This window comes from Peromyscus californicus, unplaced genomic scaffold (assembly GCF_007827085.1).
Source record: "Peromyscus californicus insignis strain IS unplaced genomic scaffold, ASM782708v3 Scaffold_9__1_contigs__length_137607984, whole genome shotgun sequence".
Taxonomy (NCBI): domain Eukaryota; kingdom Metazoa; phylum Chordata; class Mammalia; order Rodentia; family Cricetidae; genus Peromyscus; species Peromyscus californicus.
The window spans coordinates 67,520,048-67,535,802 of NW_026294617.1; the positions used below are offsets into that span (position 1 = coordinate 67,520,048).

Genomic DNA, 15,755 nt, shown 5'->3' on the forward strand with positions numbered 1-15,755 from the left:
AAGCTAAAGCCGAGCATTCATAACTAATAATAAATCTCCGTGTCATGATTTGGGAGCTGGTTAGTGGTCCAAAAGAAAGCCTGCTACATAAAGAGTTAAGTCTTGGCTGAACATTTGATACTTCAGGACCGTGTGGAACATCTTCAGCATTTTCAGAGTTGATCCATACTTTGATTTAAAAAATATTTATTATTATTATTTTAAATATTTATTTAATGTTGTATACAACATTCTTGCACGGCAAAAGAGGGAATCAGATCTCATTGTAGATGGTTGTGAGCCACCATGTGGGTGCTGGGAATTGAACTCAGGCCCTCTGGAAGAACAGTCAGTGCTCTTAACTTCTAAGCCATCTCTCCAGTCCCTTATTATTATTTCATAAGTGTATATGTCTATGCATGGGTATGTACACGTTTGTGTGAATGCATGCAGAAGTCAGAGGCCTTTGGCACCCTTGAAACTGGATGTAGGTGCTGGGAACTGAATTTGAGTCCTCTGGAAGAGCAACAAGTATGATCTCGCTATGTAGATCAGGCTGCCCTCAAACTCAGAGATCTGCCTGCTTCTGTGTAAGTGCTGAGATTAAAGGTATGTGCCACCAAACTGGCCTCATTGAATGAGTTTTGATGAAACTCAAGTCAATAACTTCAATAACTCAAACAGCTATTTTTTTAAATATTTACATTTCTTACTTTGTGTGTGTATGTACAGGAACATACATGCCACAGTATGCATGTGAAGGCCAGAGGACAACTTGTGGGAGTCAGGTCTCTTCTCACTCTCCTCACCCACAGGTCCTGAACATCGTGGCAGGGGACATGGCAGCAGGCTGGCATGGCACTGGAGCAGTAGCTGAGGGCACACATCTCAATCCACAGGCACAAGGCAGAGAGAGGCAGCTAACCTCAATCTCTCTCAAAGCCTGCCCCCAGTGACACACCTCCTCCAACAAGACCACACCTCCTAATCCTTCTCAAACAGGTCCACCAACTGGGGACCAAGCGTTCAAACATTGGAGCCTAAGGGTCGCTTGTAATTAAGTTCATTCATTACCTTCATTCCCTTCTTCTCCAGACTTCATTGTTAGCCACCAGGGGGCACCCCTGAGAGCTTCGTAACTTCCTGAGTAAATGACAATTATAGGAACGACAAACGACAAAAAACTTTCTTGAACCTATGATGTCTCTCGCCATTCCCCTTTTCCTGATGCAGGGGGAGGCAATAGAACGTCCCTGTGTGGGTACGAACCGGGCATTGTGTCTGTTAACATCAGCGGGGCTGGCTGGGCAGTGGGTGCTGGCGCAGGCAGCTGGGGAGGCTAAGGCAGGAGGATCTCCACGATTTCCAGACCAGCCTCATCCACATAGACCGATCATCTTAAGAAAAAAAGAAATGGGGTGTGTGTGTTTGTGGCCCGGGCTGGCCTCAATCCTCCTCTAGCCCCCCGGAGCACTGGGAGGCTTCTAGAACCAGGGGGTTCTTCCTGCTCTGGGGTGTGTCTCTCTGCAATGCGGCTTCCCTCGGGGGTGAGTATTCACTGTTTTACACAAAACACTGCATTGTCTGTTTATTTTTCAACAGTTCACGAGGTTTCCAACACTAAGTCTTTTTGTAGATGAGAAGCTGCGTCTCAGAGGACTTGAGCAATGGGTGTGTAGAGAAAGGAGGTCCGCAAGCCCAGTTCTGTGCATCTTAGGGTGTTCAAGGGGGGGGGGGTCTGGCTGTTCCTCAAGCCTCCTCAGAAAATCACTGGCGTCGGACAGGATCTCTCCGGGTCGGACTGCCTCTTTGGTTCCACTCTCCTGCACCCCAATGAATCAGGGACTCGGGCTGCATGTTGCACTGATCCCTAAAGGGTTAAGGCCTGGGTGCCGCCCCTTTTCCCGCCCGGCTGGCGGGAGTATGAATACCCTCGCCCCAGCTCCCTGCTGGAGTCGTCCGCTTCCGCTGGGTCACTGTCGCCGCCGCTACTTTTCCTCTCCCTTTAAAGCTCCGAAGGCCGCTCCCTTCTCCCGTGCTGCACGTCCTCCCGCCCTCGGTGGGCCAGACCAGCGACATGGAGGGTTGCGTCGGGGAGGAATCTTTCCAGCTGTGGGAGCTCAATCGACGCCTGGAGGCTTACCTGACCCGGGTCAAGACGCTGGAGGAGCAGAACCAGCTGCTCAGCGCCGAGCTTGGGGGACTCCGGGCGCAGTCCGGGGATGCCTCCTGGCGGGCCCGAGCCGACGACGAGCTGGCAGCCCTGCGTGTCCTCGTCGACCAGCGCTGGCGGGAGAAGCACGAGGCCGAGGTGCAGCGCGACAACCTTGCTGAAGAGCTGGAGGGCGTGGCGGGCCGGTGCCAGCAGCTGCGGCTCGCCCGGGAGCGGACCAGCGAGGAGGCGGCCTGCAGCCGGCGCGCGCTCGAGGCGGAGCAGAGTGCGCAGGGCTGGCTGAGCAGCCGGGCGGCCGAGCTGGAGCGCGAGTTAGAGGCTCTGCGGGCGGCGCACGAGGAGGAGCGAGCGCATCTGAACGCGCAGGCGGCCTGTGCGCCACGCCGGCTCCCCGCGCCTCCCCGTGGACCCCCGGCGCGGGCCCCCGAGGTGGAGGAGCTGGCCCGACGGCTCGGCGAAGCGTGGCGCGGGGCGGTGCGCGACTACCAGGAGCGCGTGGCTCACATGGAGAGCTCGCTGGGCCAGGCCCGCGAGCGGCTGGGCCGAGCCGTGCGGGGCGCTCGGGAGGGTCGCCTAGAGCTGCAGCAGCTGCAGGCTGAACGCGACGGCCTCCAGGAGCGCAGAGAGGCGCTGGAACAGAGGCTGGAGGGCCGCTGGCAGGACCGGCTGCAGGCCACTGAAAAGTTCCAGGTGAGGTGGCCACCGACCCGAGTGAGACCAGACTCTAGAAAGTGCTTAGGATGCCAAGAGACCTTCGGGAAGGGAGTGGGACAAGGGCAAGGGCAGCTGTATTCTGGAGCCCCTGCCCAGAACACGCAGCCCTAGACTTTCCCGTCCAGGCAGGGAGGATGGAATTCTGAGACCTCATGGCACACAGCTCACTTGTAAGGCTGGCAGGCCAAGACCCACTGTAGCAGCTCATCACTCTTTGAATGGCAACTTCCCTTTAGGATGGCTCCCTGCGTCCTTCCCTATGCTATTGTCAATCAGAGGGTTCCAAGCACATGCTCCCTCAAGCGCCAGAAGGTCCCTAGCAACCAAGGTGAAAGAAGGCGGGGTGAGCCACCACTGACCACCAGCCTCTCTCGGTGTCGTGACTTCTCAGCTCCCTGGAACACATTCCAGAGGCCCGAGGCCACCCTCCCCCTCATACTGCACAGATGTGACCAACAGCTGAGAAAACAGCCTCTTGCCTGGCCCAGACAGAAGTCCCAACATGGCCACCTTCCCACTCCTCTTGGAGGAGAGAGATTCCAGAACACGTGGGAAGTGGAGGAACCAGGCTTGCTATGAGGAGCGGGGGGACAGGGAGGACCCAGCTGCTTTCCTTCCAAGCCGACTCTTGAAAAATTGTTTTTTTCCTTGTTTCCGCTTTACCCCTCTCCTCCTCTCTGTAACCCATCTCCTCGACTTTACCCCATCTCCTCCCACGGGAGCCGGATTGTCAACAACATGTGCTACCATTTGGTCACCATCCTCAGGAGAAGCCTGGTCTAGGAGAGGCTAGAGCGTCCGTCCCTGTGCTTCTCTGGGGATCCAGTCCAGTGCTCTGGGCCGGGAGGATGTAGGTAGAGGAACAGGAATCTGCCCTACAGAGAAGTCCTCATTGCAGAAAGGGGGGTCAGGGCCCAGAGGGGAGGCCCCTCTACTCACGCCTCTGGCTTGCTTTGCAGCTGGCTGTGGAAGCCCTGGAGCAGGAGAAGCGGGGCCTACAGAGCCAGATCGCTCAGATCCTGGAAGGTGGGCAGCAACTGGCACACCTCAAGATGTCCCTTAGTCTGGAGGTGGCTACATACAGGTACACAGATGCACACCCAGGGCTGAGTCCTTGCCTGAATGAAGGGTTCGGGAACTTGGCTTTGTTCTTTCTCTGTGACCCTCAGCTATTGCTTTATAAAAATATTTATGTATGTGTGTTTGTGTATATGCAACATGTGCGCAGGTGTCCTAAGAGGCCAGAAGTGGGCAGGCATTGGGTCCCCTGGAGCTGGAGTTACAGGTGGTTGTGAGCAGCTCCACACTGATGCTGTGAACCAACCTCCTGTTCTTTGTAAGACAGTCAAGCACTCTTACTGCTGAACCATCTGTCCAGCCCTCAGATTCACTTGAACTTTTTAAATTACATCTATCTATCTATCTATCTATCTATCTATCTATCTATCTATCTGTAATGGAGGCTTATGAGTCCCAGGGATCAAACAGGCTGTTGCCAGGCTTGATGATGGGTACCTTGCCCACTGAGCCATCTCACCAGCCACCTCAGCTGTCACCGTCACACCTAGACTTCCACCTGAGCCCACCTGCTGCCCCTGGAGCTCAGGACCAGAAGAGGTAGCGATGTTTAAAGAGACAGCTCAGTCTTCAGGGAGGAAACTGGAGGGCACAGGCATCTGCATCCGCCCTCTCTCCAAGACAAGCAATAGCTACAGTTTCTGTGCTGGGGATACCTGGGCAGTCTCAGGAAAGAGACCTGGCAGGTGTGCCTGATCATGCCGACCTGTCATCTGGCCTAGCCTCAGCTGCATCTAGGGTAAGAGCTGGGCTCCTAGCCTTTGGCTTCCTTTCAAGCCCCTGGCTTGAAAGAGTCCCTGGCCCCACCCCACTTCCTGCCCCCCCCCCCTTTTTAGATTGCCTTGGGAAGGCTGAGGGCAACAGCGCTGTCAGTATAGCCTCTGTATGTGTCTCTTGTGGGAAAAGACCCCATCTGGGAGCCCCGCTGCTGAGGGCTGGGGCTATCACTCCAGACTACGGGGCCAGGGCAGGACGTCTCCCTTCTCCAGAACCCATTGGCAGAGTGGCAGGGGTGAGACAGGTCTAGGAGAGGTGGTGGAGGTAGGACCCAGCAATGGAAAGCCAGTGAGTAAGAAGGGCTGGAGGCACAAGGCAGGATGCTGCAGGACAGGAGAGGCTGCTCTGACGTCATGGACACTAGCTCGGGATCTCTTGGGAATTGATTTCTCCTCCAGTCAGCTCCACAGGCCACCGAGGCAGGGGCATGACTCTAAAGACCTCTGCCCTGAGGAGTCTGAGATCCTAAGACGAGGGTCTTAGCCCCAGTCAGCCTTCTGAGGAGAAGGGTTCCGGGCAGCTCAGGAATGTAACCACTAGTGTTGGGGGTCTGAAAAGGGTTTGCAGAGGGGGAGCAGAATTCATTTGCTTTTGTCTGTCACCCGCTCTGGGGACAGAGGAGGGAGCCATCCCATGGGAACAGCCTGAGAATTCCCACTTCCCCTTAGGAGCCCCCCTTCTCAAGCCCTCCAGATGGTGGTGTGGACAAAAGGCAATAATTAGCATGAGAATCAGCCTCCCTCCCAGAGGATGAGGTCATCGGCCTTGGCCTTGGGTGGGGAGGCGGGGACTGATCTGAGGAGGCCGATCTAAGCCTTAGCAATTCACTTGGCCCAGTGTCTGACTGTGGGAATCTGCATGTGGGGTCTCCCCGTGTCTCAAATATGGGTGTGACCAAGTATATAATATCTGTGGGTATATGGCTGTGAGGCTTTTGTATGACAATGGTCACAGAAGAGAATGAGCCTGCAGGGTCAGGACGTGCCACCTCATCTGGGGCTGACCCCCTTTCTCCCCCTCCCCACCAGGACTCTGCTGGAGGCTGAGAATTCCCGGTTGCAGACACCTGGCCGAAGTTCTCAGGCTTCCCTTGGCTTTCATGGTAAGAGGAGGAGCCAGCTGCTCCTGGAAGCTCCACCCTTTACTCTTGGAAGATGTTTCCTAAGCAGCACCAATCTAAGTCTTCGCTGCATGGCTCCAACTGAACTGATGTGCTCAGTCTAGCCAGTGGGGTCAGACAAAATGGCTGGTGTACTCTGGCCAGTGCGAGGGCTGCTCTATGGTGAGGTCAGGACATACTTACAGTGTTTCTTACTCTGCTTTTCCAGACGCCAAGCTGAAGCTGCATTTCCTTGGGATACCAGAGGACCAGCACCTGGGATCTGTGCTCCCTGTCCTCAGCCCAACACCCCTGCCTTCCCCCTTGCCCAGTACCCTTGAGACGCCCGTGACAACCTTTCTGAAGACCCAGGAATTCCTTCAAGCCCGAACCCCCACCTTGGCCAGCACCCCCATCCCAGCCATGGCTGAGGCTCCCTGTCCTACAAAAGCAGAGGTCAGAGCCCAGGATGCCCCTCTTTCCCTGCTCCAGACACAGGGTGGGAGGCAACAGGGTCCAGAGCCTCTCTGGGCTGAAGCCACAGGGTCTGTTTCCACTGGTGTCCTCCCAGAACTAGAGGAACCTGGGGGCAAGCAGCCTGGCCGCTTCCCCGAGGATCCAACCTCCTCAGCCCCATCTCTCAATCCTCATCACCCTGTTTTAGAGGCTAAAGATGGAGAATCCAGTGAGTCTAGAGTATCTAGCATATTCCAGGAAGATGAAGGGCAAATCTGGGAGCTAGTAGAGAAAGAAGCTGCCATAGAAGTAAAATTAGAGAGCAGCTTGGAGCAGGAAACACAAGAAGATGGTCTGGACATGGAAGAAATCCAGGATTCCCAGGGTCCTTTGCAAAAGGAAACCCTGGAGGCTCTAGGAGAGGAGACACTGATATCTCTGAAAATCCAGAGCCATGAGACACCAGGGAAGGAGAATAGCAGTTCTCTGAGGTCTATAGACGCGAACCTCGGAACACTAAAAAACCCAGAAAAAGAAAAACAAACATTACTGAAGTCTTTAGAGGAAAAGGATGTAGAGGCAGAGAAAACTCTAGAAAAGGAGGTTCCTGAACTGCCTAAGCCTTTAGGAAAAGAAGACCCAAGAGTCGAGGAGCAAGAGTTAATGTCTCCTGAAGGTACACTAGAGACAGTTTCATTTACAGGAAAGGAAAATTACGAAGCGGTGAGGTCCTCAGACGAGGAGAACTTAGAGTCATTGACAGCTTTGGAAAAGGAGAGCCAGCATCCACTGGGATGTCCAGAAGAAGAGGACCAGAGGGTTGAGAGGCTGGTAGAAAAGGAGTGTCTGGAGTCCCTGAGGTCTCTAGATGAGGAGGACCAGGAGACATATAAACCTCTGGAGAAAGAGAATCAGGAGCCGCTCAAGTCTGTAGAAGAAGAGGACCAGAGGGTTGAGAGGCTGATAGAAAAGGAGTGTCTGGAGTCCCTGAGGTCTCTAGATGAGGAGGACCAGAGGACTGTAAAACCTCTAGAAAGAGAGAATCAGGAATCTCTGAGGTCCTTTGATGAAAACCAGGAGACCATTGTACCACTAGAAAGCGAGAACCAGAAGTTACTGAAATCTCTAGAAGCAGAAGAGGAGCAGAGAATTGTGAAACCTCTAGAAAAAGTGAGCCAGGGCTCCATGGGGTCTCTAGAAAAAGAGAATGTAGAGCTCCTGAGGTCTCTAGAAGACAATGACCAGATGACTGAGGGCCTGTTAAAAGAAGAGACTCAGGAGTCCTTGTGGTTTCCTGAAGATAGAAACCAGGAGACCCAGGATCCACAGAGGTCTCTAGAAGAGGAGGACCAGAGGATTATGAATCATCTAGAAAAAGACAACCAGGAGTTCCTGGGGTCTCTAGAAGAAGAAGAGCAGGTGGTCAAGAGATCTCTAGGAAGAGAGAACCATGAACCACTGAGTTGTGTAGAAAAAAAGGACTGGATGACTGAGAGCCTGCTAGACCAAGGAAGTCAGGACTCAGGGAAGTCTCTTGAAGATGAGAACCACGAGACTTTCAGAGCCCTGAAAAAAGAGAATCCAGAGACCCTGCAACCTCTTGAAGAACAAGACCAAGAGATACAGAGATCTCTCCAACAAGAGACTCAACAGGCACTGAGGTCTGTAGGGGATGACCAGATGGCAGCGAGACCACCAGAAAAGGTGGGTCCAGAGTTTGACCAGGAAGTAGTTAGAGCTCTTGAAAACCAGAACCAAGAGTCCCTGGTGTCACTGGAAGAAAGAAGTGTGGAGGCAGTGACGTCTTCAGAAACAGAGAACATAGACCCACTGAAGAACGCAACAGGGGACCTGGAAACAATGAGCTCTATAGACACTCAAGAGTCATTGTGGTCTGCAGAAGTGACTAGAGAGACAACGAAACCTCTAGAAAATGAAATTCAAGAACCACTCGAGTATGTGGATGGGAACCAAAAGACCCTGAGACCCCTTGAAGGGGAGACTCAAGAACTGAGCTCTCCGGGCAAGTGGGACCTAGAGGCTGTGGAATCTCCAGAAGGGATGGCGGAGGGTAGGCAACAGCTGGAAGTGGAAGCGTGCCTAGAGATGGAGGAGCACCAAGAGTCACTGAGGTCTCTGGAAGAGGTGGGGCAGGAGCTGCCTGGGTCTGGAAATCCACAGAGGTGGGAGGATACGGTGGTGGTGGTGGAGAACGGAGCAGTCGAGCAGGACCCACCCTTAGGGAGGACAGGAGTGGGAAGTGAGGATGAGGCAGAGCTGCCCCGGACAGAAGGTGGGAAAGAAGATGCTGATGAGGAGAGGGAGCGGCAGTTAGATGTCACGGGCGAGGCCTGGAGCCTGGGGAGCTCTGCGCCCACAGAGCAGAGGGTCCCTAGTGAGGAAGGTAGCAGAAAAGGGAGTGCTGAGGCCCTCCAGGACCTGGAGAGACAGCCAGAGCAGATAGGGGCCCTAGAGGTCCCGGTAGCTCAGGGAATGCCAGAGGCGACAGAGCCCCTGCTGCAAGAAGAGGATGGAGCCCAAGCAGGTGGACAAGACTCCGTGGAGGCTACCCTGGGCTCAGAGGTGGCTACCGGAGCGGCACTGGGGCTAGAGCAGGATGTGGTAGGGTTAGAGGAGCCAAGGCATCTGGCCAGCGGGGAGGCCATTCACCCATCCCTGGGGGAGGAAAGTGTGGAGGCAAAGGTAGCTCAGGACTTGGAAGGGCCTGAAAAAGAACCAAAGGAGGCGGGTGCTGTGGAGTCAGAGATCTTTGAATTGCCCAAGACCAGTGACGCTCTGGAATCCAAGGGCTGCCAGGAGTCAGAGCCTGTGGTGGGCTGGGGAGTAGAGGAGGCCTCGGTGGGGACCTCAGACCACGAGGGCAGTGACGCCCCTCAGCCCAGGCCCTCAGAGACAGAGGAAGATGAGGGTACACAGGCAACACTGGCACCCCCTGGTCCCAAGCTCGTGGAACCCTGTTCCTCGCTTCCAGCTCTGGAAGATGCCTGTGAGCTGCAGCCCCAGGCTGAGGGGATCCAGGAAGCGGGGGGTGGCAGCTGGAAGGTGTGTCAGAAGTACTGGGAAAGGTAGAAGATGAGCAAGAGTTTGGTCTTGGGGAGACCCCTGAGGGCCTCCAGGATTGGGAGGACAGCAGAGAGGAAAGCGAGGCTGATGTGTTAGGGGAAACTCTCCCTGACTCTACTCCCCTGGGCCTCTACCTGAGGTCCCCTACCTCCCCAGAGTGGGACCTGGATGGAGAGCAGAGGCTCTCCCCTCAAGGGGAGGCCAGGAAGGAAGGCTGGGGTCCTGCCGTCCTGGCTTCCCAGGGCCTCAGCAGCCCACCAGGGGAAGAGGAGCAAGGCCGAGACTCTGACCTGTCGTCTGAGGAGTTTGAGGACCTGGGGACCGAGGCCTCTCTTCTCCCAGGGGTTCCCCAGGAGGCGGCCGATCATCTGGGCCAGGTGCCCCCAGTACTGGACCCTGAATGCTGGGGTCAGGGGGGGGAGTCTGATGGGTTTGCCGATGAGGAAGAGAGTGGGGAGGAGGGAGAGGAAGGAGAGCATGAGGGAGGGGCTGAGTCAGGTGCTCAGTGGTGGGGGCCAGGGCCCTCTGGTGGAGGCTTCAAGGTCCAGGATGCCACCCAAAGAGGGGACCTCCTGGAACATGAGTCTGTGGGTGTCAGTGGTCCCTGGGACGATGGCCTGAGAGGTGCTACAGCTAATATCTCTGTGGCTGCCCTGGAAACTGAGTCTCAGGACAGTGCTGAGCCTTCTGGGTCAGAGGGGTCTGAGTCTGTTTCCTCAGAGGGGGAGGATCAAGTCCCTGGCCATTTGGATGCACCCCAAGAGGTGACTAGCATGGTCCCAGGGGCAGGAGATACCTTTGGCATTGGTGGCCAGGGCCCCAGCTTGGAGTCAGAGCATGTGAATGGGAGGATGGAGAATGGGTTAGAGCAGTCTGAGGAGCAGGGAGACGTGGATGGGGGTCAGGATCAAGAACACCTTTTACAGGAACAGGAAGCGCGTACTCTAAAGGCTCCTTTGGTGGGGTCCCCTGTGCACCTAGACCCAAGCCAGTCCCTGGAGTTCCCTCGGAGTGGAGTAGATGGAGATTCCTGGTCCTCAGGGGAAGACTAGAGGGCGTTCCTGTGGCACTGAGGACTAGTGGTGTGTGTGTGTGTGGGGGGGGTCCCTTCTTGATCTGGGCCAGCATCCTCAGCTTTGATAGCTCGATCTGTGGTGTCTGTCCTGGAGAGGTGTGGCTGGCTGAGGGAGATGAGGTCCTGTCGGGGCCATCCGCTTGGACTGTCCTGAAGGCTCAAGTCAGTTGAGCCCCTGTAGTTCTAGGTCCCCTTTCTTCTGCGTCTCACCGGCTGGAAGAAGCCTGGGTTCAGAGCTTTCCCGTGGGGCTGCTCTGGCCAGGTCTTGCTAGTCCTGCCTGTCTGCAGCAGTACCATCCCTAGGTCTGGCCTATGCCCAGAGAAGGTGAGGGCAGCAGTTATGGCTCACCCCTCCCCTCATCTCAGCCTGCTGAGATCTTGTTCTGCTCCTCCTTGTTTGAATAAAGTTGTATCCCTCCCTACAAAGTCTGGCTGCTTCCTTCTAGCTTTCCGGGAGTCCTCCTGGTTGAGAAGCAATGGAGCGGAGGGGCTGCCTGTGGGGAAGGCCAGGTTGTCATCTCCACCCACAGCACTGATTACAGGGCCCTCCCCACTGGATGTCCTCCTAACTAGCCCCTCAGTGTCTCCAGCATAATTAGCCCCCTGGTCCCCAAATCTAAACAGTTGTCTCGCCTGTGATGACTGGCTGGGTTGGAGTTGGGGAGGGAGGAGAGAGGCCTGGCCACTTTAATCGGGCTGTGCAGCCTCAGGTCAACAGTTTCTCCGAAGTTCAGACCCATCCACCCATGAGGGGAAGCTGGATTGCCCTATGCCCTGGGTGGCCTCCCGGGGCTGGGGGAAGAGGAGAGAGACCAGGGGAAGCCTCCGCAGTCCTCAGCGGAGGTCTCTCGTGGCGTTTTCCTCACCTGATGAAGCAGGAGACGGGGAAGAAAGGAGCAGGGTCAGGGGAATGTGAGGGAGCTCTCCAGGTGAGAGCGTGGAGTGTGTAACGCACTATCCAGGTGAGAGCGTGGAGTGTGTAACGCACTATCCAGGTGAGAGCGTGGAGTGTGTAACGCACTATCCAGGTGAGAGCGTGGAGTGTGTAACGCACTATCCAGGTGAGAGCGTGGAGTGTGTAACGCACTATCCAGGTGAGAGCGTGGAGTGTGTAACGCACTATGTGATACCAGGAGTGGCAGGTTCTGCCTGTAGGCTTCTCTCTCAACATCTGTGCAGGGCAGGGAGGCACCCACAGGCCTCCAAGTTGGGATACCCAGATAGAAAGTATCTGCCGGGCTGGAGAGATGGCTCAGAGGTTAAGAGCACTGACTGCTCCTCCAGAGGTCCTGAGTTCAAGTCCCAGCAACCACATGGTGGCTCACAACCATCTGTAATGAGATCTGGCGCCCTCTTCTGTATATATAATAAATAAATAAATCTTTAAAAAAAAAAAAAAAAAAAGAAAGTATCTGCCGGTGGGTGATGCTCCACCGGTGGGGAGGAAGACCGGTGCCCAGGTCTAGATACCATGACAGGGATGGCACTGGCTGCCCCACACGAACGCCATCACAAGCCCAGAGCAGGCTCCTCTCCTTGGGATGGAGAGTTCCCAAGGAGGGTAGACAAAGGCTGTCCTAGCCAGCTGGCACTGTGGCCTCCTCTGTGCACACCCTTCCTTCAAATCTATGTTCTGGTTCCGGGGCCGTTTCATCCACACCCTTGCCCCCCAGGGGTCCAGGATCCCGATTCTCCTACCCCACCCTCCTGGCAGCCCAAGCCTCCGCTCTCTCTTTCCTGTACACTCATAACAAGGTTCTCCTGTCTGGTCTGCCAGCTGACAGGCAGAGGCCAGCGTGTTGGCATCAGGGCAGGCAGAGCCTGCCCCTCTAATGGGACAAGACATCCTGTGCTTTCTCTCCAGGCCCTTGGGTACCACGGCTTGGGTTAACCCCAAGGACAGAGCTGAGCCAACTAGCCCTGCCCTGTACCAGATCCCCATCCCGTACCCTCACCAGCGTGTGGTCCTCTGCAGTTATCCCAGCTTCCCACTGATGCTGGTAACTCGACACAGGGGTCAGGATGTAAGTGAGAAGCGAGGACTTCCCTAAGCAGGTATCTCTACAGCAGGAGGCGTGGGCTGTGTGGAAATGGTCCTGTGTCCAAGCAACAGGAAGGGCAAGAGCTGGACAGTGACAGGGACGCCCTGGTTGTGATCATCAGCGTGGTTGTCATTTTACTGACCTTCTACGAAGTGCAGACTCTGAAAATACCAACAACATACAGCACAGCTCCAGGCAGAGGAAGCTTTAGCAGCTCCTGAGCAAAGGCTGCCAGGTTGAAACTGTCTCTGGAGACAGATGCGTGCTGGGTAGGGCACAGAGCAGGGCAGGGCAGGCTACCCTGAGTGCTGGAGAGAACACTGGGGTGTGCGGTAGTACCTAGGACAGAAGAGATCTGGGGCACTGGGAGACAGAAAGCAGGCGGAGTGGTGGGCAGGGAAGAGGCTGGGGAGAAGGCTTGGGGGGACTGCAGGTAGCCCTGGCTGTGGGCAAAGTCCTCACCAAGAAGCCAGGAGGCATGGACTCTTCCTCAGAGAAATGGATGCTTCTGAAGGTTTGTGCACAGGAACCACCGCCAGGACTTCTGTTTCCTGAGAACAGGCTGAGCAGGAACAGGAGGGAGTCTGCCCTGGTGCAGGTGCAGGCCAAGGTGCAGGAGGGGCCAAGGGAGAGATGGGGGGGGGCAGAGTGAAGTCTCAGGAGCTGTGGGGGAGACTAGGAGCACAGGACAGCATGACCCAGGGCTGTGGGCAAGCACTGGACGTGTGCTGCCACTCTCCAAGACAGAGAAGCTTGGGACAGGGCAGAGGGTATGCTTGGGACCCAGGACTCAGGAGAGAGGACCAAGTAGGGACCAGAGTTGGAATCTCAGCAGAGCTTGTATAGAGTGAGGAGAGGCCCACAGAGACCCTGGGAACTCCCAGAGGAGAGGGGGACCCTGCAGAAGGCCGACCAAGTAGCCCAAGAGGACGAAAACAACCTTATAGTGCTTCAGGGGGCAAGGACTGGTTGGTGCCGGAAGTCCTTGAGGACAGAGTGAATGAGTGGCAGCAGGACACACTTCTAAGGGTGGAGTCCCCACAGAAGGGAATGAGGAGTGGGGCAAGAGATGAAACATTCCCCAACACACACACAGCATGAGACAGGGGGAGGTTATTCTGGGGCCTCCTCTGGTAAATATAGCCTCTGAGCTAGCCGGAGACAGGCTTGGGGGGGGGGTGTCGGGCGGAGGTGGCTTCCTCAGTTTGTTTGGGGCACTTCCTTATAAGGCTGTGCAGGCTGAGGTGCCTCCAAGGGTGAGGTCAGGGGCAGAGGCTCCCTCCAGCCCAGCCTGATGCTGTCCCTGGAGCTGCGGGAGTCTCAAAGGAAATCAAAGTCCAGGCTTTGTGTTCCAGCCAAAGGCGCTCTGAGTGTGGGCCTCTTGAAGCGCTCCCTCCGCCTGCCCACTGTGAGCACCCATCCTGGGTGGGGCTCTCGGAAGGTGATCTTGAGCCCCTGGACCCTCAGAGTCTGGGCTTTTCACCTGGAAGGTACTGGGTGAACCGAATCCTTCCTTGAGGCTCCATCCAGATCGTTCTGACATGAATGACATCACCCTCGACCTCCAGTGCTCAGCCTCCGGGTCAAAGAATCGGCATTCATTCATTGTCTGAAAGAAATCCCCCTCTTCATTCCTGTGCTGCCCACAGCCCACACCCCAGCCTCGCCCTGGGCCACCAGCTGCTGCCCCGACCTGTGCTCCGGCAGCTGCTGTCAATCATGCCATCCTCTCTGGTGGGGGATGAAGGAATGTGATTTCATTTTGTCTGGAATGTGCTGTCTGTACTTCCCCGGGAAGGCAAGCCCACCCAGCCCAGAAAACCCGATTAGACTCTGGCTCAGGGACAGGCAGGCTCCCTAGTGAGTTCCTGTTGTACCCCATCCCACCTCTCACCTAAATTCTAGGATGGGTACTGCCACAGGATGATTGGAAGTTAGACTTGAGTCCTCCTGGGAGGAGGAGGAAGAGTGATTTCTCTCCTAGTACAGGTCCCCGAGCCCACAGGCCACCTTAGGACCACACTAGAGCACGCTGCTGTACAACCATGGACACAGCCTGGCTCAGGGGCCGAGGACCTCAGCCGTCTGCATTGTCAGGAAGAGGGAAAGGTGTTTCTTCTTCTAGGGTCCCTGCTTCCTTCACCCCTCACCCCCTCACCCCACCTTCTGACTCCACAATCCAGCCCCTGGCTGCATCTCAGGGGTGGCAGACCTGCCTCTTGTCCCAGCCCTCTCCAGGCCTGGTGCCCAGGTGCTCCAATGTCAGTGTGCCTCTTGTAGCTTAACTGCCTTTCTGCATGCCCTGCCCCAAAAGGATAGGCCCCAGGTGTCTGAACCCCAGGTCCTGGCACCCTCTTCTTCCCTCTTAGAGTCTCCTCCTTCAGTCCTGATGAACTCCCCTCCCCCAGCTCCATCCTCCCTCCCGACCCTTAGGACTCAGCTGTGGCTCCAGAAATAAACTAAGGCAGGTGCCAGGAGGCCTCTGTCGAGGAACCCCCTCCCTTCAGCTGTGGGCTCAGCTGCTCATAATCCGTTGGCCCTGGGCCCCAGGAAGGGTGCCTCCTCAGGAGATCTGGGCTAGCCCTGGGCTCCTCCTGGGTTCTCTGGGCCCTTTGTCCTCATTAATGAACGCCTCCCTCACCACTCAGGGGTCCCTTCAACCTTCCCCCTCTTCCTCAGCCCTCCAGAGTCGCTCTGTCTCTCCAGGATTGCTCTGAGTTCCAGGCACCTTAGGGAACTTCAGCTGTAATGGGGAAACTGAGGTATAGAGTGATACATCTTGTCAATGATGTAGTGTCTCCAGATGCCACTTGGGGTCAGCAGAACTTGGGCCAGGGAGCTTTGGGCTGCCTCACATTGAGTATTAAATATGAGTAGAATTTAATTCCAGTCTTAAGTGGCCAACAGTCTTCTCTCTATTAACAATCAACTTAAACACCAAGACAGAACCAACTGGGTACCCAGAGGCTCAGGGGTTCACCCACTTAGCCTGTCACCTGAGCCATTGGCTTAGTGGGTCGGTGTCCCCATATCCTACCAGCTTCTCTTTCCCGCCTTTCCTCAGGCTCTGCCCAGGAGGAAGCTAGCTATTTTGCAGCAAGCCAAATAGAAATCAGACCTCAGAAAAGACCTCCATCTGGGGAAGGGAGAGCTGCTTGCATCATGCCCTGAGAGAGGGGGCACCTGGCAGGCAGGCACTGTGGGTCAGGATCTGACTACAGTGCCTGAAAAAGATCTCTGACAGGCTGGGCATTTTTAGAAGTCTTCTGGAACTGCTAA

The 15,755-nt window shown here is 55.7% G+C and overlaps 1 protein-coding gene across 1 annotated transcript; it reads left to right on the forward strand.

The window, feature by feature from the left end:
- Positions 1-323: 323 nt before the first annotated feature.
- Nes (nestin) lies at positions 324-10,854 on the forward strand. The gene is given in 5 exon segments (XM_052731339.1): positions 324-2,842; positions 3,826-3,950; positions 5,749-5,822; positions 6,049-9,320; positions 9,323-10,854. Coding segments are annotated over 5 exon segments (5,346 nt in total). The 5' UTR covers positions 324-2,056; the 3' UTR covers positions 10,412-10,854.
- Positions 10,855-15,755: the final 4,901 nt, after the last annotated feature.